The sequence below is a fragment of the Apodemus sylvaticus genome, chromosome 1, assembly GCF_947179515.1.
Source record: "Apodemus sylvaticus chromosome 1, mApoSyl1.1, whole genome shotgun sequence".
Taxonomy (NCBI): Eukaryota; Metazoa; Chordata; class Mammalia; order Rodentia; family Muridae; genus Apodemus; species Apodemus sylvaticus.
In genome coordinates, this window is record NC_067472.1 from 2446570 (window position 1) to 2470215 (window position 23646).

Genomic DNA, 23646 nt, shown 5'->3' on the forward strand with positions numbered 1-23646 from the left:
ACAAGACCAATGGCCTCTCCTCTCATTGATGTCTGAAAGGGTCATCCTCTGCTACATATGTAGCTGGAGCCATGGGTCCCTCCATGTGCACTCTTTGGGTGGTGGTTTAGTCCCTGGGAGCTCTGGGAGTCCTGCTAGGTACATATTATTGTTCCTCCCGTGGAGTTGTAAACCTCTTCAGCTCCTTGGATCCTCTAACTGCTCCATTGGGGACCCTATTCTCGTTTCTATTGGTTGGCTGTGAGTCATGGGGTGTTCTGATCCACTTTCCAATAAGGATCAAAGTATCCACACTTTGGTATTCCTTTATCTTGAGCATCATGTGGACTGTGAGTTGTATCTTGGGTATTCCGAGCTTTTGGCTATACCACTCCCGGGCGTATATATACCCAGAAGATGCTCCAACATGTAATAAGGGCACATGCTCCACTATGTTCATAGCAGCCTTATTCATAATAGCCAGAAGCTGGAAAGAACCCAGATGTCCCTCAACAGAGGAATGAATACAGAAAATGTGGTACATTTACACAATGGAGTACTACTCAGCTATTAAAAACAATGAATTCATGAAATTCTTAGGCAAAAGAATGGAGCTAGAAGCTATCATCCTGAGTAAGGTAACCCAGTTACAAAAGAGCACACATGGTATGCAATCACTGATAAGTGGATATTAGCCCAAAAGCTTGGAATATTCAAGATACAACTCACCACATGGATTTTCTTTTGTTTTATTTATTTACATTCCAAATGTTGCCCCCTTCCAGGTCCCCCCTCCAAGAGTTCTTCATGCCATCCCTCTTCCCCTTTGCCTCTGAGAGGGTGTCCCTTCACCTGCCTCACCCACCTACCCATCCCCATCCCCCTTCCCTGGAGCATCAAGTATCTACAGGATCAGGTACATCCTGTCCCTCTAAAAATCCAAATCTAACTCAAGCAGTTAGATTTGGATTTTTCTGAAGTTGAACTACTAAGAAACCATACCAACAGCTACCTAGAGTTATCAAAAATGAACCTTTTATCACCTTTATTTCAACTTCTTTTGTAATTAAAATAGATATGCTGTTTTTTGGCCTCTCGGGTAAGCTCTAAGTAGTTTTCTTGGTTGTCATGATATTTCAAACAGCCTGGAGGGTAGGCAGTAATATTTTATGAGTGAAATTAACAAAATGAGTCACCATGATAGCTCCTCAGTACTACTATTCTCCCCAGGGTGTGGGGGCTCTACCTGTTTTGATACATATGGATCCAGGTTTACTTGTTGTTTGAAAAGGTTAAGTTTTGGGTTTACTTGTTGTTTGAAAAGGTTAAGTTTTGTATAATCAGTTGAGTGAACTATTGGTTTGATCTTATCTGCATTCCTCTGGTTACTTGAGTGAGTTGGAATCTCGAGGGTTTTGTACTGTATTTTCCCCTGATGTGCTTGGGATGTGGTCGCATGTGGATCCCCCTGCCCCTGCCCCCCATGGGCATTGAGACATTGTACGTCCTCATGAGCTGAGGCCTTTGGGAAGAGGATAACACCAGGAAGGATACCACTGTTGGAAGAGGTGAGGGTGAGTCAGGTCTCAGGAACGGGCTGCCATGGGGTTAGTTTGACTTTCTGCTTCTCTTGTTTCTACACACACCCACTTGTCCGCCACATTGTGCTTGCTGTTCCCACTACCAGAATTGAGAGAGGAATGAGATAGAAGCCGTTTTCTCCATGAGTTGCCAGCATCGGGCATTTTGCTGCTGTTGTCATCACTTATTTCAATAGTAACAGATTAGAGCAGCTTCTCCACCGGCTGGTTAGCTGCTCACTTACACCGTCATCACCCCCCAGACCCCATCCCTGAGCCCCCGTAGGTCTCTTCTGGTTATGTCATCTGAATACTGAGCCTTGGCTGTGCATACTTCCCAACCTTCTCTGAGGCTGTGACTTGTGTCACCCACTTGCCTTTGAGTCTCTGTCACTCTGAAATAAAAATTGTGTCAACTGGCCCTTCCTTCTTGAGTCACAGATTGGCTGCTATTTATGTGCCAGGCACTGTGGTATGTGATTTTCATGCATGCCATATTGACTTAGTCCTAAAGATTGCCATGTATACAAGGTGTAACTGTAGAGCACGTTGGGAAACAACTGAAAAGCTTTCTACTGTTAAGATCTGTAGGGGCTGGAGCAATGGGTCAGAGGTGAAGAGCAGGTGCTGCTCTCACACACAGAGGACCAGAGTTTGGTTCCCAGTACCCACACCTGTCAGCTCAAAGCCATTTGTAACTCTGGATTGCACACACACACACACACACACACACACACACACACACACTGACCCCAGTAGAATCTGTGTGGCAAGTTCCACAGATGAGGCATTAGACTTCCAAAAGAGGAGGTCTTCTGGAACCGTTGTGGAACTCTCAGCTGGAGCAAACATATTGAGCCGTAGTTCTCATGGAAATTTTTCTGTTTTGTTTTCTTTCATTCCTTTTCTTAGTTACAGGTCCCTGGTAGCCTAGACCATGATCTTTAAGCAAGAATAATGGGTACGAAACTATCCCTCAAGATGGGGGGTCATTAACATGACCTTATCTCTGGGGAAACCAACGCTTTACTTTTTAAATCATTAGATTCCACGATGAGCTCTTCCCTTCCGGTATCAGCCCCTGCTGCCTTGGCTCCGTTTTTGGAAGTGGCTAAATGAAACCATTTCTAGATTCTAAGAATTGAACAATGGCTACCCCACTATGGCCCATCAAGTTCACCCAGAAGAAAACACCACAAAAGAATATTAATCGTATGCATGCTTGTGATGGGAAAGGCCCCCTCCTCTTCATCATCAGGCCCCACCCTTCACATGGTCCATACTTGCCCTTGGCATTTCCAAGCTTTTAGATGAATGAGTCCCTGTTCTGTACCATTAGATAATAACAACACCCAGTTCATGGAGAATGAAAAGCTCAAGCTGCTAGCATGTATAGTATTATTCCACTGTACTCAAATATAAGGGTAGGGTGTGAAATGGACACAAACATATGTGGAATATTTCTGGGGAATAAACCCAAGTTGTCTCTGGGAAGAAAAATCAACACACTTGAAGATGAAGGGATGTTCTGTTTCTCGTGGATTCTGCACCAAGTACAGGAGTTAACTTGCTCTTTTTTGTTTGTTTGTTTGTTTTTGTTTTTGTTTTTCCAGACAGGGTTTCTCTGTGTAGCCCTGGCTGTCCTGGAACTGACTCTGTAGACCAGGCTGGCCTCGAACTCGGAAATCCACCTGCCTCTGCCGCCCAAGTGCTGGAATTAAAGGTGTGTGCCACCATCGCCCGGCTAACTTGCTCTTTTAAAGCCCCTTCCTCTTCTTTCATGTCATGAGTTGATTTTAACCCAAGACATGAAAGTTCACAGTTATATGAACACAAGACACACAAAATGCGCAGAGATGTAAGCCGCTGAAAGCCGGAGGGTTTGTGGGAAGCTCCAGGTATTATTGTGGTTACGTTGCCCTTCGACCCTGGCATCTTCCAAAATGTGGCCCCACTACATGGAGTACGTCATGCTACACCTCAACCTCAGACCAAGTGTATCAGGAATGTTTATTATGGGGAAAGGCATGGGCACACCTTTAACAAGGGTAGAGTGACTGTAGGACATCTTCACGCACAGTGTCACTGCTACAGAAGTGGTACCTGTGGGGAAAGCGGCAGGCTGGTTTGTCAGCAGGTTCACATCTTTGATGAGACTATAAGACAGCAGTTAGCCGGTTCCAAGGGTTGATTCCTCAGCCTGAAACACTCTGGGACCCCAGGCAGGAACCCAACTGATTCCTATTAATAACCAACCCAAACCCTTTCTTCTCCTTGAGGACTGTTCAAAAGCAGGAAGTGGACCAGTCACTTCAAATCAGGGTTTGTAACTCAAGGTTTCCTGTTGCTTTGGTTCACAGAAGCCAGCAGCCACCCTGCTGCTGACACAGAGCAGGTTTTCCCTTTCCTTTGAGATAATCTTTTTTCTTTCTATATTTTGAAATTAGTAGGTTTCCTGGTTATCTTTATCTGTCAACTCAATACATCCTAGAGTCATCTCAGAGGAGAACCTTAACTGAGAAATTACTTAGATCAGATTAGTTTGTGGGCAACTGTGGGGTGTTGTCCTGATTGCTAATTGATATAGGAGGGGCTAGCCCACTGTGGGCGGCACCATCCCTAGACAGACTGAACTCTGTGAGAAAACTAGCCGAGCATAAGCTGGGCTGTGAGACACCTAGCAAGCCACACACTCCATTCAGCTATGAAGTGAGAGAGTTCCTTGGCCAGAGAATGCTTTCTGGATTAGCTCGAGGATGTTCTTCAGTCAAATTCTAACCTGTACTCCCTTCAGTGATGGACTGTGACCTGGAGTCCAGAGCTAAGATACCTCCCTTCCCCCATGACCCAGTTACTTAGAGTGTTTTATCTCAGCAACAGAACAGAAACTAGAACAGTAGGTTCTATCACAGTCCTACTAAGGGAGATTCTTTTTCTTGAGAATGAGCTTCTCACTGAACCAAACTCATGTCTTTGTCCCTCCCATGGCAGGTCTCAAAAGAAAAAAAAAACATATATACTAAAAACCGCACAACAAAACTAATTCCACCACAGTTTTCCTAGATTTTCTTGTCTCTTATACTTTATAATCTATGCTTTGTCCTTGCCTTGTTGAATATTATCTAAGGGAAAGGATGATACTCGAGTTTTCTCAATAAATCAGATGGTTTGGTAGAGAGGTAGGAGGGAAGCTGGGTAATTTAATGAGTCAATGGGAAGATAAACATCTTGATGATGTGAAAGATGGAGAGACAAATGACTTGGTAGATGAAAGAGTAAGCTGTAGTGAAAACTTTGGTTTCTTTAAAAATTACAGACATAAGACTGTGGTTTTGTTTTAATCCCGGGTATGGGATATGGGGCTGCTTCAGATTGTCCACAGCAGCTGACTATGAGTTGCCTTGTGCTCTAGCAGGTAGGTGATTTTGCCAGTGACAGATAGTTTGTTACTGTCTCCAAGTAACTCCAAGTGACACTTGGAGTTCTGGGGACTTTTCAGAGAGAGAGAGAGAGAGAGAGAGAGAGAGAGAGAGAGAGAGAGAGAGAGTGCGAGGGTCCTGAATAGGGTGAGTTAGTTGCTGTTAGTGGCAGTTTATTAAGTAGTTGTGCACAAGTGAAAAAGAAGAAAGAAGAAATTAGATATTCTGACCACAAAGATAAAACTTGCCCCAAGGAACTTAATGCCCCTAATCATCAGGAGGTAGTCTAATGATAATACTGCCCCCTTTCTATCCTTTTCTCTCTCTCCTCTAGTGTTAAGGGGTCAAAATGGTAGAAAAAGGATGGAGTATGGTGGAAGAAAGAAGGACTCACAAGTAGCAAAGATGCATGTGTGGTAAGCAAAAAGGACAGAGGATGGTAGGATGGGTGGGTGAGGGATTGGAAGGATGGGAGGATGCATAGACAGGAACATAATAGAAGCAGACTTGGAAGGAAGGTCAGATACGTACTCTTTCCCATCTTTACCACTTTGCACTGTGATTTGCGAAGCTCCCAGAGTTGGCCGGAAGAGATTTATGATATTGTTGTTCCAGAGGAACTTAACCTTCTGGATTTCTCCAATATTGATGTCCACATCAATGTCACGAATATGCATCTCTTCTGGTTTGAGGGATCCTCTGATTACATAGACAAAAGAATCATGTCAGCTGGGTGCATGGATACATAGGATGGTATTCATCTATTGCTTCTCCAAATGAAGTAGATACTTGCTTTCTGCAAATGCCTAGAAGGACTCCAAACATATCTAGGGGCTTCACAAACAAATATATTTCTAGAGAATATTTGGAGTGACTGGGAACTCTGCGTTTGCTAAGGACAAATTAATGGAGTGTCTTTGGTTGAAAGATGCATGCAGCTTGGCAAACACTGTTAATGTCTAGTAAGTAATACCAGAAGTGGTCAAATAAATTAAACTTACATATGAAACCATAAAAGTTAGTGCAAAATCAGAATGTAAGTTTTATCCTCTAAGTTATATGTGAGGTTTCACACCCACCTCTATGTATATTGGGGAGAATGAGGCAGGGTGAGCTGTCCTGTGGATGAGCCTTGCTCAGAGGGAAAATGAAGACTAAGCCAGGTCTACATTCTAGCTGTTTACAAGGCTGAGGCAGGAGTATTGCAAGTTCAAGGCCAGCCTGGGCAACTTAGTGAGCCCCTATCTCAAAACAAACTAACTAAACAGAAACACTGAGAAGAGGGCTGGAGATAAGATAAATACTGGGCAAAGTATTTGCCCAGCTTGCCACACACTGTAGTCCTGTGGCTGACAAAAGCAATCATCATGAGACACATTGTAAACAATGATCTCTCTTACAGGGCCTCATTGTTCTCATATGTAAAATGGGTTGAATTGGATTAGACATGGCAATTTCCTTCCAGCTCAGAGAGTCTGGGACTATGTTCTGTTGAGTAAATGCCTAAATTTGTAATGTGGTGGATGACCAAGCTGTTACAAGTCTCACCTCTTATGGGAAGTTTAGCCATTGTGTTTACCAGAAAATTTCATACTGCTTGAAAATTTCATACTTACTTGAAAATTTCATACTGCTTTGAGTTTCCGTTACTTCCGTACAGAGCAACCAAGATGTACCCACTCAGTTTCTTTGCTCCTGACAGTGTGACTGACACTTTATATCTCCAACCTGTGCCAAGAAGTATATTGTTTCAACAGACTTACACTGTTGAAAAAAATAATTCAACTGGAAGTGTTATTTTTCTATGATTGGCTTGAAAAAAATAATTCAACTGGAAGTGTTATTTTTCTATGATTGGCTTCCCCTAGGGTAAGAGGTGACAGGGATGGGGTTATGTTCTTCCATGGTGTTGATCTTCAGATTCTGGGAAGGTAAGGGGACTAAGGGGACAGAAAACATGACAGCTGAGCACAATTCAGTGTCTCACTATGGATGAAGGATGCCGCTGACAGATATAGGGGGGTGTCCCCTCCTCCATCCCAATTTGTATGTTGAGGTCTTTGTGATGGTTAGTTTTATGTTGACATGACAAACTAGAGTCATCTGAGAGGAAGGGACCTCAATTGAGAAAATGTCTCCATAAGACTGAGCTGTAGGCAAGTCTGTAGAACATTTTCTTAATTAGTTATGGGGGGAGTGGCCAGTGCCATCCTTGGGCTGATGGTCATTGGTTCTATAAGAGAACAGGCTGAGCAAGCCACAAGGAGCAAGCCAACAAGCAGCACCCCTCCATAGCTGCCGCATCAGTTCCTGCCTCCAGGTTCCTGCCCTGCTTGAGTTCCTGCCCTGACTTCCTTTGATGGTTAGCAGTGATGTGGAAGTGTAAGCCTAAGCCAAATAAATTCTTTCCTCCCCAACTTGCTTTTGCTCACGGTGTTATGTCACAGCAAGAGAAACCATAACTAGGCCAGAAATTGGTACCAGGATAGTGGAATATTGCTGTTGCAGATTGGGAGGATTGTGGAAGAAATTTGTAACTTTGGACTAGAAGAGCCATTGAGTGTTGAGAGCTCTGGGGGATGTTCTGTAGGAGCTTTGAATACAAGAACAGTCAGATAATGGGGCCAGACTTGTGAAGCTTCAGAGAGAAGTTTGAGAGCCCTTAATGAGCCCATTGTGACCATTTGCTGTGGTTCTGGAGAGCTGGGGCCAAAGAATCAAGTCTGATTAACAAGGGTCCAAAATCACTGAAGTAAAACCTTTGATTTACTGAGATACTTGATGCTGGTCAGATGGTACTGAGAGATCTGTAAGGATTGATAGACCATCATCACTGAGGTGAAATCTTGTGGGAAGTGTTTCTTTGTAAGCCTAAACACAAGCTGTGCTTCAGAGGCAGCCAAGGCGGTACCTCGTGTTGGCAGCAGAACTTGGTAGAGAAGAGTCTCCCAGGTGGTACTGGTTTTGAAGGCATGAAGGAGTCATGGAGAGTGGCTGAGCTGAGGCTTGTTACTGGGAGAGGTCATTTGTGGAGGGGCAGTCAGAGTAGCAGGGGAGGTCCCAGATCTGAAGGAGCCTTGGAGAAAGTTGTGGCCTTTGCAGCAGGAAGAGAGCCTGTGAGAAGCTATGAGTGAAAGTGTAGCCTATTTGCTGTAGAAGATCCCAGAATCTTGGAGATGCCAGTACCATGGGATGACTGCCAAGAACAGCAGTGGCCATGGAATCCATCCAGAGTCTAGAAGAGAAGCTGTGGGTTGCAGAGTAGAAAGCCTGAGAAGTGACCCAAGCCCCTTGGAGGAGCATAAAAATTGTTGAATGAATCCCAGATAATTGGACGCCAAGTTTTTATACTTTTGGAGTTCAGTTTTGTTTGTTCAGATTGTGATTGTGCCCTGGTTCTTCCCTCTTGAAGTAAGAAAGTGTTTATTTTTCATTTTACAGGGGCCCACAGTTGAGAGACTTTTAATTTTAAAAGACTTAAGATTTTTAAAAGAAACTGGCTATTTAAAAGAGATTGAAGTTGTAAGTGTTTTACTTTTTAAAGATTATGGGACTTCTGAAAGTTGGAATGTTTATATTATAATGTTGATATTAATGTGTGGTTTGACAAAGAATAAGAAAGGAGAGGTTGTGGCTTAACAGTGATCTGTGTGTGTGTGTGTGTGTGTGTGTGTGTGTGTGTGTGTGTGTGTGTGTGTGTATGTGTATGTGTGTGTGTGGTGCATGTGTCTGTGTGATGTGTGTGCCTGCATGTCTGTGTGTGTGTCTCTGTGTGTTTATGTTTATGCACATGTGTGTGCAAGTGTGTGTGCATGTGATAGTTAGATGTCTGCGATAGTTTTCTGGTTTACAGTCCCATTTCTTCTGTTGCTCTCTCCTTGAAATAACATGCATGTCTTCCCTGTCATGATGTGGACATGTCATTTACCTGCTCGCTTTTCTTCAGGTTTCACAGGCATTAAAGGAGCAGGCATGAGCCGCAAAGCCGGTGTTGTTCTGCCACCCTCACATTACAGCTTGTGGCACTGACAGTTGAGTTTGTGTCAGTTAGCACCAAGGGGATTAACTAGCAGAGCCTTTTAAAGTTATTTTAAGAAAATGGTAAGTAAAATGTAAACTTACAAGTAAAGTTACCACTATCTCCTGTATTCAGGAAAAAGGTTTGTTCCACAGCAGCCGTTTTCCCCTCAAACTGATCAGCATAGTGCCCCATTCTGGGGCACCCTTGTTCTGGACAAGGGAAGCAGTCATTCTAGTGGAAAGAGATCATTTCTTAGTAGAAGATCTTGCCCCACATCACTCTTTTGTTTCCTCCCTCCCTGTCCTCCTCCCTGCCCTGTCCTCCTCCCTCCTTCCCTCCCTTTCTCCTTCCCTCCCTCCTTCCTTCTTTCCTTCCTTCCATTCTTTTTCTTTGTTTTGTTTGTTTGTTTGTTTGTTTGTTTGTTTGTTTGAGACAGGGTCTCTTTATTTTCTCTGGCTGTCCTAGAACTCATTATGTAGACCAGACTCTCTTCAGACTTAGAAATCTGCCTGTCTCTGCCTCCTTCTCTTCCTCTGTAGTGCTGGGATTAAAGACATGCATCACCCATGTCTGGCCCAGATCCTTAGTTTCCTATTCTTTTGAAATAACTTGCCTTTCCAATTGGCTTCTCCGTAGAGACATTGTTTTATAGTCCCCTTTCCTGTTTATCTTACTGCCTCCTATATTATTTGTCTCCCAACCATAAGTTTTCATGGTACATTATTGGGTGTTCTGCATGTTCAAGAATGGCCCTATGTACAGCTCTGTGAATGAACGCATAGTCCGTGGACCCAGGGATTTATAGATAAATAAATGCATGCATGTCTGAGCTAGGAAGATGAGTGAACCACCAAGAGAATGAAAGAGAGATGGGTAAGTAGAAGGACAGACAGACAAGAAGGAAAGAAGGAAGGGAGGGAGGAAGGAAGGTAGGAAAGAAGGGAGAAATAAGAGGATCCTTAATCATTTGCTCTTACTATGAATGATTTTACCACCCTGGCTGATCCCACCCAGTACTCCTTAGATGGCTGTTCATTCACTGGGCCTTTTAGTCAGGTGAGCTCTTTGTAGCAGGATTTGTTCTCTGACCCTATTACTCACCACAAATATATGGTGTGAGGTTTGCAGAGTCAGATGTTGGAGGCCAAGTGCCTTCCCAGTCTCCCAACCAGTGCAGGCAAGGCTACTTACTAAGTGATCCCAGACCATGATGATCAAATGTGAGGTCCTTTTAACCCAGATATGTCTCAGGATGCTAAGGTCAAAGTTTGTTTTGAAAAACATACATTTAAACATATTTCCTTGACAAAGATATTTTAAAATCAAGAGCACCAGTGAATGGATGCCTTTGGTTGTAATCCACTGGAAAGGATCCCATATCAACCACCGAATCAGAAAGAAACCAACAGCTTCAGAGCATGGGGTATTCTACCAAACATCCTAGAATCTTCAGAACTACTTGTGTCCTGGAAGACTAAGATAAAATGTTGAACTCCTCCATGTTATAGAGGAAAGAGGCAAAAAAAGGCAATGTAGAAGCAGGGGTGGGGGTAGAGGGAGGAAGGAAGGGGAGATAAGAGGGAGGAGGAAAGGAGAGACAGAGGGAGGAGGGAAGGAGAGGCAAGAGAAAAAGGAAAGACAGAAGGGAAGAGGGAAGGAAGGGTGGAGAGAAGAGGGAAGGAGAGAAGAGGGAGGAGGGAAGGAGAGAAGAGGGAGGAGGGAAGGAGAGACAGAGGGAGGGGGAAGGAGAGACAGGGCAGAGGAACAGGAGAGACAGGGAGGAGAGACAGAGAGAGGAGGGAAGGAGAGACAGCAGGAAGAGGGAAGGAGAGATGGAGGGATGAAAAAGAGAAAAGGAAGAAGAAGGAATGATGGAGGGAAGGAGAAACTGAGGCAGGGGAGAGGAAGGAAGGGAAGGAAGAGAGGAGGGGAGATGGAAGGAAAAACAGGAAGAAGGGAGGGATAGGGGAAGGACATGAGGAACAAAGAAGGAAGTTTGGAAGGAGGGATGGGGACAGGCTAGCACAGTTCTAGCAAACTTTAGAAAAAATGGAGTTGTGACCACACAGCTTATACATTTAAAATGTTAGTGTGTAAGAGATAGATTTCTTAAGTGCTGTTTATAGGAAGATCCTCTTGTTCTTAGAGATGATACTGAGTCCAGTGCCCTATTAGCTTCACTTTCACAGACTTACAAAGCACACATAAATGCTTGTGTGGGGAAACCTTACTAATTAATTGGTCTGTGTAAGTACAGGTGTAGCAGGCACTTCTGGGCACCTCTTTCAACCTTCCTGTAGACTGGGAATTGTCCTAAATGAAAAGCTGGAGACCCTGGGGAGGTCATAGCAGTTAACAATATGATCCCCATTGCAGTCCACTTCCCTGCTGAAGGAATGTGGCTTTGGAAACTTCTGCATATCCCCCCCCCACACACACACACAACTATTCCCTCCAGCCCTGCTTCATGCCCAAAGGGTCTTTTTATTGTTCTCTATGTCACAGAAAAAAACACAACCACAGGGCCACCCAGCTCTTCTCTCTTGGGCCCTGGAGTGACCTACCTGCTGGAATCTCTCATAGGAGGTGCAGGGGTACCCCAAGAAACCATCAGGGTTGAGGATGCTGCTGGCATAGTACTTGTAGCTCCGCAGGTGGTTGCAGGCTACAAAGTTTTTAGTTCCTGAAAAAGCCACAGTCATAAGAGAAGAGCCTCCACCTTCAGGTCGACTATTCTGAGCAAGCAAGGAACAGCTTCCATGCCTCAGGCCTCTGACCAGGAACTGCTGAAGACTGACAAGTCCTAGCAAACATGCTTGGTGAATGCGTGTTAACATATGTATAACATACATGAAAGGACTGGAGAAAGGGGGAGCCAAGGGACAGAGAGAGAGAGACAGATACACAGAAAGAAACAAACAGACACAGAGAAGTCTGTACACACATGGAAAGAGAACAATTGATTTAAAAAAAACTTTCAAAGACATAACATCAGCTTTTAAAACAGTACACACATAGGAATACATGTAGAGAGAAAAGACGAGAGCGAGAGACAGACTAGATAGTCAACCAGCAGTAATCATTATCTGTGATTTCTGCACCTTTGGGTTCACACAACCATGACTGGTCCATGGCGTTAGGTCTATGACAGTTGAGTCTGTGCTGAGCGTGAGCTGACTTCTTAGTATTCCCAGCAGCCGTGTGGGTGCACAGCCTTACCTAAGGGCCAGTCATCTTGGGCCTCACTGTTAGGGCTGTATAACAATTCCTGTCTGCTGGGTGATTCCCAGTAGACCTTCTACTTTAACCGAAAGATGATTTGTTGGAGAAATCACTTTTCATTTCTCTAGTTACTTGATGTAAAACTTCCCATGGAGAAATCTACAAAGACCATTCTTGGGAGTCACTCATCAAGAAAGGACCTGTTCCCATTACAGGTGGGGTAGCTTTGCTCCCTGGGCTCCTAACCCTGCCTGCTGTGCTTATAGCCCAGCCTTCAGTTCAGGGCTCATGCCAGTGCCCTCAGTAGACAACAGAACCTGTTTTAAACTTAATTGTTTCTTTGATCCAAAATTGCTGCTCAGGGATCCCATAATAGAGGAGAAAGTGTGTTCTATTGTTCCCTGTGCCCAGAGGCTGCGTGACTTGTGAGACACACAATAGAAACACACTCCGGTGCTCAAGAGCTGGTTCACTCTAAATTGCCTCTTTAATTAAACTGGGTTCTCTGCTGTTGTATGTGCTTTCTCGTCACTTCTGGGAGCACCCCTCACCCCTGCTGTTATCACAACTCCAGCTTTTTTAGGGGAGAACAGCCAGTCCCCAATAAGCTACCTGGTAAGGGGCCAAGCAGTCAAAGGCTGTTTGTCATTCATGCTGGATGTTGCTTTCTCCATATTTCTTACAGATACTAAGCCTGTGGGACAGTTAAAGACTACAACAAACCACTCAACAGCACTCAACAGTGCCTGGTGCGTGCTTCAAGCCAGGGCCAGGTCGTGGGGTAATGGGGTGCTCATTAAAACCCAACCTGGGCTACAGAGATGGTTCAGCAGTTAAGAGCACTGACTGCTCTTCTGCAGGTCCTGAGTTCAAATCTCCGCAGCCACATGGCAGCTCGCAACCGTCCATAACAAGATCTGATGCCTTCTTCTGGTGTGTCTGAAGACAGCTACAGTGTACTTACATATAATAAATAAATAAATCTTTTAAAAAAAGAGACCCAGCCACATGGAGTTTCTAATTTAAGAAAAATGTCAATAAATTGTTTACTAACTCAAAGCCTCCTCTCTAAGAAAGAACATGAAGCCTGGTCTCAGGGGAGGGACAAAGAGTAACTGAGAGATTCCCCTCTGTATTTGTCATGCACTAGCAGAGCCTCCCAGGTGACAACTATATCTGGCTCCTGTCAGCAAGCACTTGTGGGCATCCACAATAGTGTAATTGTATATGGGATGGATTCCTAGATGGCGTAGTATCTGGATGGTCTTTCCTTCAGACTCTGCTCCACACTTTGTCTCTGTATCTCCTTCTGTGGGCATTTTGTTCCTCCTTTGTTCCCCTAAGGACTAGAGTATCCATACTTTGTTCTTCCTCCTTCTTGGGCATTGTTTGTTTGTTTGTTTGTTTGTTTTACAAGACAGGGTTTCTCTGTATAGCCCTGGCTGTCCTGGAACACACTCTGTAGACCAGGCTGGCCTCAAGCGCAGAAATCAGCCTGCCTCTGCCTCCCAAGTGCTGGGATTAAAGGAGTGTGCCACCACCACCCAGATTCTTGGGCATCATTTGATATGTGAATTGTGTCTTGGATATTCCAAGCTTCTAGGCTAATAACCACTTATCAGTGAGTGCATACCATAAGTGTTCTTTTGTGAGTGGGTTACCTCACTCAGGATGATATTCTCCAGTTCCACTCATTTGTCTAAGAATTTCATGAATACATTGTTTTTAATGGCTGAATAGTACTCCAATATACATATAATCACATTCTGTATCCATTCCTCCATTGAGGGACATCTGGGTTCTTTCTAGCTTCTGGCTATTATAAGTAGGGCTGCTATGAACATAGTGGACCATGCTAGTGCATGACAAATACATACAAGTGGCTCAGCCAGCCATTGAACTGAGCAATGGATGTGAGCCCAATGGATGAAATAGAGAAAGGACCAAAGGAACTGAAGGGGTTTGCAGCGCCATAGGAGGAACAACAATATGAGTGATCAAGTAGTCCCAGAGCTCTCAGGGACAAACCCATCAACCAAAGAGTATACTTGAAATAATCCATCGCCCCAGACACAGCAGCAGCAGAGGATGATCTTGTTGGACACCAAAAGGGGGAGAGGCCCTTGGTCCTGGAAATACTTGAAACCGTAGTATAGAGGAATACCAGGACAGGGGAGCGGGGGTGCGTTGATTGGGGAAGAGGAGATGGCTTATGGGATTTTGAGGGGAGGGGGGACCAGGAAAGGGGACAACATTTGAAGTGTAAATAAAGAATAAACATAATTTTTTTTTTTAAAAAAAAGAGTAACTGAAAGCTAGAACAAGGGGCAGGCATATGAATGGCTCTGGAATGTTGCCAGTATTAAGTGTGTAAGTTCTGATCTGAAGATAAACAAAGTCACACATAACCTTCAGGAAGTCACATGGTTGCCAGGCCTCCCAGAAACTGTCAGAGTCCATCTCCTTCTAGCCAGCTAAGTCTCCTGCCCTGTCAGTCTGTCAATACCAAGAATGTCAGAGCCCCCACATCCTGTGGAGTTCTGCAGTTCTTCAAGGAACAGATGCTGAGAACATGTGAAGGCAAAACCAGAGCTGGGTATTTGCTACTGTACCCGTCCAGCCCCTGTCCTGGCATCCTGACAACTGAGAGCCCTTCAGTAAGAAGCTAGACTTATATATTGTGTAGTCTTGGACAAAGTATGTAGCCCTCCAGGTACTCAATGCCTACATGTACGATGTAGGGCCAAACCCAGAAAATATCTTAGAGTGTTGTGAAATGCCTGACCCCGCTCGAGGCAACAGAAGGTAGTGAGTCCATCGCTACAGTGGCCAGACTCTCATACTCTGCCCCCATCCCCGACTGGGCAGGTACCACATCCTTTCTCTCGCACATACATACCTTCCCATATTCCGTTGACATCAACAATGGTGGAAAGGATGTTTTTCTGACATCCCGGCATTTCCTTCCCCCCATTGGGAAAGAAATCCAGATGGCCAACCTTTTGGCTCGTTCCAAAACCTGCAACATTTGAAGCAGAAGTGAGTAGGTGTGTACACAGTCCCTACATTACATCCTGGTCTCAGTGACATGTCTGTTCTTTGGGGCAGGAGCACACGCCTCCTTGGCAATTTCCCCATTAGCCACACCAGCTCTTTCTGCAGAGAGTTCTCAGAGATGGGCAACAGGCAGGACAAGGAAGAAGGGCCAACATATGTGGGGTAAGGGGTGGGCAAGGTATGGGTGAGTGTGTATATATCTATTTGTATATGTGCCTGTCTGTCTGTCTTGGAGCGACCCTGGATGATATTGATAAATCTAAGGTCATAAGGCTCCAGTAGGCATGTATATGGTAGCATTTCCATTACATTTATTCTTTTAAGTATATGGTTTCTGTATTATGTAATTTTAATTATATGTATGTTGAGGATGTATGTGCATGCATGCATATGAGTGCAGGTGCCCCCAGAAACCAAAAGCATCTATTCCCTGGAGGCAGAGTTGTGGAGCATTGTGAGGTTCCCATCATGGCTGCTAGGAACCAGTCTTGGCTCCTCTCCAAGTGCGGCATGTGCTTTTAATCACCAAGCAGGTCCCTTGCACTCTAGGTTTTAAAATTGGTGATGTGGTGAGCATACGACAGAAATTCTCTAAAACTAAGCCATATTTCAGGCCTTTGAGGCTATGGAGCTATAGTGAGACCACAGGGGTTACTTGGGGGAGAAATAGACAAATGGGGAGGAGCTTTAGATTTCAAGGTGCACAGACCTATGATCAAACCTGGGTTCCACTGACTGACTTCACGATCTTACTGAATTATTCGGTCTCAGAGTCTCCTCAGCTGTGAGGTGGGGGACAGTTTCCCTTTTAGGGTGTTCCATAATAAGCTTTTATGTGCAAAATGTTTAGTGCAGCACATGGTAAGCATTCAGTAAATGATATCTGTCTTATCTTTGTCATTACCAAACCACACCCAATGGGTGCATATTTCTTGAGCGGTTATACAATACTCAGGACTGAAAAAAAAAGAATGCTTTTATTTTAGAAGAATTAAGCAAAAGGGTGCAGTTCCAACAGGACAACTATAACCAAAGTGTTGGCAGCTTTTTAAAATAAAGAGTTAAGTATAAAAACTTTGTCTGGTCAAGTGAAAACATCCATTCCACTGAATCCAGGGAGGGGTGCAAGCCTTGAGGAGTCACAGTCTCCCAGCACTATAGAAGAATTTGTGGTTCAGTTTGGGGGTCACACCATGCCATTGGCATCATACTGGATAATTGTTTGTGCCTGGTGCTTATTGTTATTGATGGAGACCTAAAGTGCTCTGTAGTGAACCATATTCAATGGCTCCTCAGCAGTTGTGTGTCTCTGGGGGATGTCCCTTGGACACAATGCCATCAGTCACAGATCACAAAGAGGTGGTGTAGAGCTCACCTAGATAGGGGATTATTGGGGCGCTATCTGTGTGGATCACATCTACAAACATGGCATCTGACGGGTCCAGCCGAACTTCCTCGGGCAGGCCTTGAAAACAGGGCTCTGCAGGGTCCAGCCCTGAAAGGCAGAATAGGGGTAGAAACATCACAGCCTGAGAGAGACAAGGTCGTCTAAGCGTCAAACAAGAAACGGAGGTGACGCGTGCTGGGTAAAGACCTGCACACGCCAGAGGTTACTGTTCTGAGAGGCCACAGCTCCTGGACTAGAAGCCAGGACAGAGGTAGGGAACAGAAGTACTGCCAGAGAATGCTTGTAAATCTCTAGAGTTGTCTCCAGGGAGGACCTGGGGCACACACCTCTCATCCCCCCCTTCCTGATTGTCCTCACACAGAGATCACAAGCCCCGTGTCCTCACTCAGGGGCTCCCCAGTTCCCAAGGCCCACACCTCCTCCACACCTGTTTCTGCGATGTACCTCCTCAGCCACTGACCTTCCAGTACATTCTCCCTTTATCCAATCGCCCTTCACTAAGTCTGGCCTCAAATACTACCTCTTCTTGGAAACTTTATTCCTCCCTTCTCAGGCTGTCCTAACCACTGCATTATTTTGTGTTCATAGATTCTGCTTTGAATTTTGTCTACTTAGTTTTCTACATTCTGGACAGGTCTGTGGATTTCCTAAAGTTGAGGTGGGTGCCCATCATTTTTTCCAAAGAGAGCCAGGGATGAGAAGAATGTGAGGTGTCTGTCCGTCTACTCTCATCTAGAGTGAGAATAGGCCATTTATTGCTCAAGCTTATGAAAATCTCATGAACAGTTGTAACAGACAGGCCCCTGCAAAGTGAAAATGTCTACAGGACTATAAATACTATTCCCATCCTTCAAGCCACCACCCAGAGGGGTTACTGTTACATATTGGTTTGACGGCATAAGGTGAATAGCTATTTGAGTCTGCTTTTATTCACATCAACTGTTTTTAATGATTCCTTCATTCACAAGGCACTTTCTAAGTGTTAAGTCTCTTTCTGGCCATGCAGATTTAGCTAAAACATTCAAGAAGTGGAACTGATGGTTTTTTTTTTAAATAATACCATTTAAAAACAAAAATAATTTTGCTACGTTGCAGCAGTAATGTCTCTGAAGTTAGGGTTCTGAACCTGGTTATATTTTTCTTATTTTACAAACACATTTTTTTTTAAATCTATGACTATGGATTTTCTAGCAGACATTAAGAAACAAGGGCAATTCTTTTTTGAGTCAGGCTATCATCTAATAGGAGGAGGGGGAGGGGGAGGAGCAGGAGGGGTATTCTCTGCTGTGGAACAGTCATAGACAGGTTTCCCCTACTTCCTGGGGGGCCTTAGACCCCAGACTGGCTCTCAGGACTCCTACCTGTGATCCTGCCCAAATGGCCCTCCAGCCTCCTGCCTGCTTCCCCAGCCACGTGTGAGCCCAGGCTGTGGCCGATGAGGTGCACATTCTCTGGGCTGTACTCGAACTCTCTCTGTGGAAAGAGGGAGCATTAGGTTCCCCGGAACCACTTAGGAACCAGAAGATTGGGAAGTAGAGCCTGGCCCTTGCCAGAGGACAGGGGGATGGAGCTGGAGACTCCAGGGGAATAGCCGGGAGATAATGCAGGCTGCTGGATCCTTCCCGGGAAGATTTCCTGCACCTACATGAAGCAACAGTGCTGGCCAGTGGCCACAACGCTAACTGCAGGCCACCTCTCTGGCTGCTGCCGCCACCTGGTGTTGCAATGGAGGCCTCTATCTTAAGGCTTGCAGTGAGAGGGAAGCTTTGGGCCCTCCAGAACTTACAACAGGGAAGAAAGGGAGACAAGTGTTAAGTTCCCCCACTCCATCCCTATCCAGTATGCTAAAAGATGAAGCCCAAAGCTGTCTTCCACAGAGAGAACTGCTGGGTGTCACAGTCTGCTCTCACTTCCCAGAACAGCTTGCAAGAAAGGTCTGATGATAGAAGGGGAAACCGAGGCTCCCAGGCTCCCACGTCTAGGGCATTGAAGACAGCGAGGAGAAAGGCTGTTGCTTCACCTCAGAACTTGGCTTCCTTGACTTGTGGCGCCAGCTCTGCCATATGTGTGCAGGTGTGACCCTCCAGCTCCTCCAGCTGTGCCCGTCTAGTGCCGCCCTCTAACTCCTCCCCTCTCTCTAACTCCTCCCCTCTATCTCGGTCCCTCTCTAAATCTAACACCACCCTTCTGCCCCCCCCCTCTCTCTCTCTAACTTCGCCCTTCTCCCTAACTCTGCCTCTCTTAACCCAGACCCTCCACCCCTCTAACTCCGCCCCTCCAATTCTACCTCAAACTAACTCCATGCCTCTCTAGCTCCTCCCCCTGACTCCACCCCTCTCTAACTCTGCCGGCTAACTCTACCCCTCTGTCTGACTCTGCCCCAGACTTGACCATTACCCATTACCGACAACACTTGCACTAGGAAGGCAATCTCAGCACCCACGACCCGCGTGTTGTAGGCAGCTTGGGTGTATTCAGCCCTGGATCCACCCCTCCAATCGACGCAAATACAGTTCACTTTCTCCACTTGAAACATTTTCTAAGGCAGAGAAAGAGAGAGAACAAACTTCGTAAACAGGCCAGGTGGCACACCTCAGAGTTCACCTCCATGAGTCCCTGGTCCTTGTTTCATTTCAGTTTCTCTCCCACCTGGCACAGCTGACCTTTGGGATATGCTCATCTTACATAATAAATATGGAAACTGAGGCTTGAGACGGTCCTTTCCTAGTCTTAGGACTCAAAGCTAGGGCCAAACAAATCCCGAGGCTATAAAGCTCACAATCATGTCATCCGGTGCACTAGTGTATTTCAGAGGCTCACAACCTGCTTCCAGCCACACAGGGTACAGAACACGACCATGAGCTAGTGGAATTTGAGAGGGCAATATGTTTGTTTTAATGTTACATGAGTCAGAGATAAAATGTCAGGTGGCATGTGCAGTCCCCACCTCTGAGGCTTGCTGGCTAGCAACCATGAATGGGAGAAGGTGACAACGGAGGCACAAGAAGCAGGCTTTCCTCAGTGGTGTTTAGGAAGAACCCTTGTCTACATGAACATTTCCTTTCCTGTGTCAGGGGCATGGAGTGTGGGATTTGGGTGAGAAGGACAGATAAGAACCTGGCACATGTCCAGCAACCAGCTCCCCTCTCCCTGGTCTGTGAATCCATGGATGATGAAGCGTGTCTTGCGGTTCAGTTGGAAGTTGGAAGCCTTGATGGTGGCTGGGTCGGTGGCCGAGATCATCTGGTTAAATTAGACAAGATGAATTTGAATGTTGGCTGGGCTCATCTGCAGACCTGTGACGGACGGCCAGACCCTCGGGACTGAGATCCTGGGTCTAAAACCCTGCAGCTGAGTCCTGTGAATCCAGAAACCACAAGTTCCCTGACTGCCTGTCTTTGTGAACCTTAAATCTAGATCAAGTGTTTCTGTGAAGCACGGTCCAGGTAGCAGACTAGAGTGGGATTAGCAATGGCTGTGACTCAATTCCTCAGTTAAAGTCAGACATTCTGATGCCACAGAGTGGTTGCTATAAGTAGCTCAAAGTGCTGTGCCATCACTGCCTTGTTACCATAGTTTCTAGATCCGTTTTTATGGAGATAATAAAATAGCATATGTAATACCATGCTACATATTTTCTATCTTTTTCACATTCTGATGACTGTTTTCAATCTCTGGTTTTCTTTGTAGTCCATTACAGTTTATTTTGTCTATCTGGACATATCATCCTGAGAAGGGCCTTCAGGCTTCCTCAGGTACCTAAATAGACTCCTGGTATAAGGAAGGTAGACGATCCTTGCCTAGAAGCCAAGCCTCAGCTCCAGCTCTAGGTAGCCTGGTACTTCAGAATAGATTTCCATACACTTCTGCCAGCAAACAATAGAAAGATCAGACAATAAAGACAGGAGTGGCCATTGTCTGTACACAGTTTCCAAGATGGAGGAACTAAGTCCCAGAGTGGATAACTCCAGGCACCCAGAGATAGACCCACCTGCCAGGTACCAAAGCTTAAGCTACTTAAACTTATAGCAATGTCATCATTAAAAAAACAAAAAGACAAAAAAACAAACAAACAAACACTCACTGGTCACCTGACCACCTGGAACAGGCCCGCTCTGAGAATCGCCCCAGAGACCTCCTGTCTTCAAATCCTTTGTGTTGAATTGTATGTCCTCCTTTCCTGTCTTGTATCATCCTAGCGTATGCAAAGCCACCCTTGTAGCATAGCTTTGCATAAGCCACTGCTCCGTGGCCCTGAGAGAAGGTGATGGAGGGCTTAGCTGGGTTATGCCTGAGCTTCTCCATAAATGTCCCCATGTACACGTCGGTATTTTATTTGTACATTTTCTGAGCTACTCAGGACTTATGACCCTTAGAGCCAAGAACTCCCACATTAGGAGGACAGTTCCAAAGTGTTGATTATGCCCTAGCCAGCCACTGAGTGGCCCCAGTATGCGGTTCATACTGACTCTGTCATCCAACACAGACGCTCCATGCCCACACTTACTTGGTAGGTGTTTGGATTCTCATTTGTGTACAGAAGAAAGTGGGTATCAATGTCCTCTGGGGACCAAGGTAATAGCTTCAAAGGCCGCTGAAGCATCCCTGCCCAGGGCTTGTCATCGGAAAAGCAGCCAAGGTGTCCATAGCAAACCTCTTTCCCTGGAGGAAAAATAAATCACACACACACACACACACACACACACACACAGGTCAGGCATAAGATTCTGGGAAGGAGTAATGTCATCTGTCACAGGAAGATTTTCCAGGTGGACCCTGGGTCATCTTGTAGTTCCCCGGACTTCTGCACCTGTAAGAGCTGTTGGGTGCTGGGTGCATCTATCACATACACACTTCCAAGTTTCTTCCTCACTCTACCCTGAGAGTCCTAGATTGGTCCCGAAGTGGCATGTTTAGTAAGCACCCTTGCCCACAGGCAAACGCAAGGCACATTCACTGTGATAAAACAGCGCAGGAAGCTGCCAGCCAGCTCAGCGCAAGTCACAGGGCTCTTATCATGAAGCACTTACTACTTAGCATGAACTAATTACTACTTAGACATTAAGTTCTTACTGAGCATGAAGTACTTACTACTTAATGCCTACGAACTCTAGCCCAGATATGCCATTTATCTTTCTCAGTCTCCACGACATCAAGCTCAGGCCATCATCTTTTCTCTAGAGGGATGGCGACAGCATCCTCACCTCCGACCGTGGCCAGCAGAAGACTGACAATCCAGCAGAGCAACATCTGCACAGATGGAAACAGACATCCACGGACACCCATAGGCATAGGATAGGGATGAGGCCAGCGGAGGCCGGACTCAAAGAGGCAGTTAATTCTAGAGTGCACTGAGGAATGTGAACAACTAGAAGACCGGCAGCCTGGACTGTATAGGTGGGGCTGTCCCTGGTGGGCGGTACCAGAGGCTGTGTAGGTGGGACTATCCCCAGTGGGCGGGACCGGATGCTGAGGCCTCGCAGAGTTTAATGATTGAGGCGGCACCACCACCCTGGGATCTTGGGCTCAAAGTCTTCTCATGAAGCCACCTCCCCCTTTGGCCCTAAGCCCAGCTTTTCTCCTTGTTCAGGTGGCACTATGACTTACTGTGCTACACTGGGATGTATAGTTATGACCAGAGGACTCGATGCTTTATGAACAAGTTTTCTTTCTTGGACTCCATTGAAGAAATGCCAGGACAGGAGAGAGAGAGCTACACACGAGTGCTCTGAACTCCAGTTACCAAAAGCAATGAAAAGGAGTATTTGTGAAGATACTCCTTGGTCACTTGAGGGGTGGAGCAGGTGGCCAGCAGTCCTCAGCCTCAGTGATCTCAGAAAGAAGCTGAAAAGGCACCGAGGGTACAGAAGGAGATAGCCACACCAATCCTTTGTTTCTAACCAGGTTTGTTTAGAAACAGTCTATTCCATTTGCAAAGCACCTGTGGTACTTTGACCTGGAGATAAGAAGTGGAAATGTTTTCTTTCCATCAGAGTTAAGAAGCAGTCCTGAGTGAACAGCCAGGTGCCACCCTGCTGTGTTTCAAGTTGGTGTTGCACGGACACACTGAAGGATACGGATTCCAGTTAAATACTTAGGCACAGTTTAGCGAGTTCTGATAGAGGTGTGACTGTGAATATGCCTAGAACAAGACTTTCCTCAGCCAGAAGTTTCTGTGGGCTTCCTTTTTCTGTCACTTGTTATATATGTGGTGATCTCTATTTCTACTTTGTCTATTCCAGAATTTTAGATAATAGAGCTGGTACATGTGTATCTTTTATTTCCTCACATACAGCGTCTTTGAGATTCTTCTATGTGTCAGTATTTTTTTAATGAACATGTATCTATATATGGATATGCATTCATATGTCAGGGTGATGCTGGGGCCAGAAGAGGGAGAGGGTAGCAGATCCCCTGGAAGTGGAATTACAGGCAGTTGAGCAACCCAACATAAATACTTCAGATTGAACTCTGGTCCTCTGCAAGAGCATCTTGACCACTGTGTGATCATCTCAGCACGCCGCCCCCAGCCTTTTATAGTCACTGTGTAGGCCAGGCTTAGTGAGACAGGAACATCTGAGTGGTCACAAATGAATCCCCCATTGAATGGGTACTGAGCTAGGTTACATAAAGGGATAATTATGGTTTTATCTTGTGGTTTTATTGTGACGTCCAAGAGACAGAGAGCCCCATGCTCCCCACCCAGTTTCTATGATGGTATATTCCCAAATGCCCACATAGATGTGGCCCTTACAGTGAAGCTTCAAAGACTACTCCAGCAGTAGCCCACCCCCCAGGTTGGTAGATGTTGGTTTGGGAAGAGTTAGATTTTGTCCCAGAATGGTAGGGGACAGATTAGCTGTATTTACAGAATTCTCCAATATCCCTTTGTGTAGAAACTTCTTGTGAATTCAGTGCTGTCTATAAGACACAAGGTATTGGATATAGAATAGCATTATA

The 23646-nt window shown here is 45.4% G+C and overlaps 1 protein-coding gene across 1 annotated transcript; it reads right to left on the reverse strand.

Moving 5' to 3' along the window:
• Positions 1-3552: 3552 nt before the first annotated feature.
• Positions 3553-22059, reverse strand: LOC127685421 (pancreatic lipase-related protein 2). Its single transcript, XM_052182625.1, has 12 exons — positions 21891-22059; positions 21194-21348; positions 19804-19929; positions 19091-19225; positions 18048-18159; positions 16654-16773; positions 15121-15240; positions 11564-11682; positions 9101-9230; positions 6595-6706; positions 5510-5677; positions 3553-3662 (listed from the first exon to the last, which is right to left on the reverse strand). The coding sequence occupies exons 1-12, from the start codon at positions 21976-21978 to the stop codon at positions 3599-3601; spliced, it is 1449 nt and encodes a 482-aa protein (XP_052038585.1). The 5' UTR covers positions 21979-22059; the 3' UTR covers positions 3553-3598.
• Positions 22060-23646: the final 1587 nt, after the last annotated feature.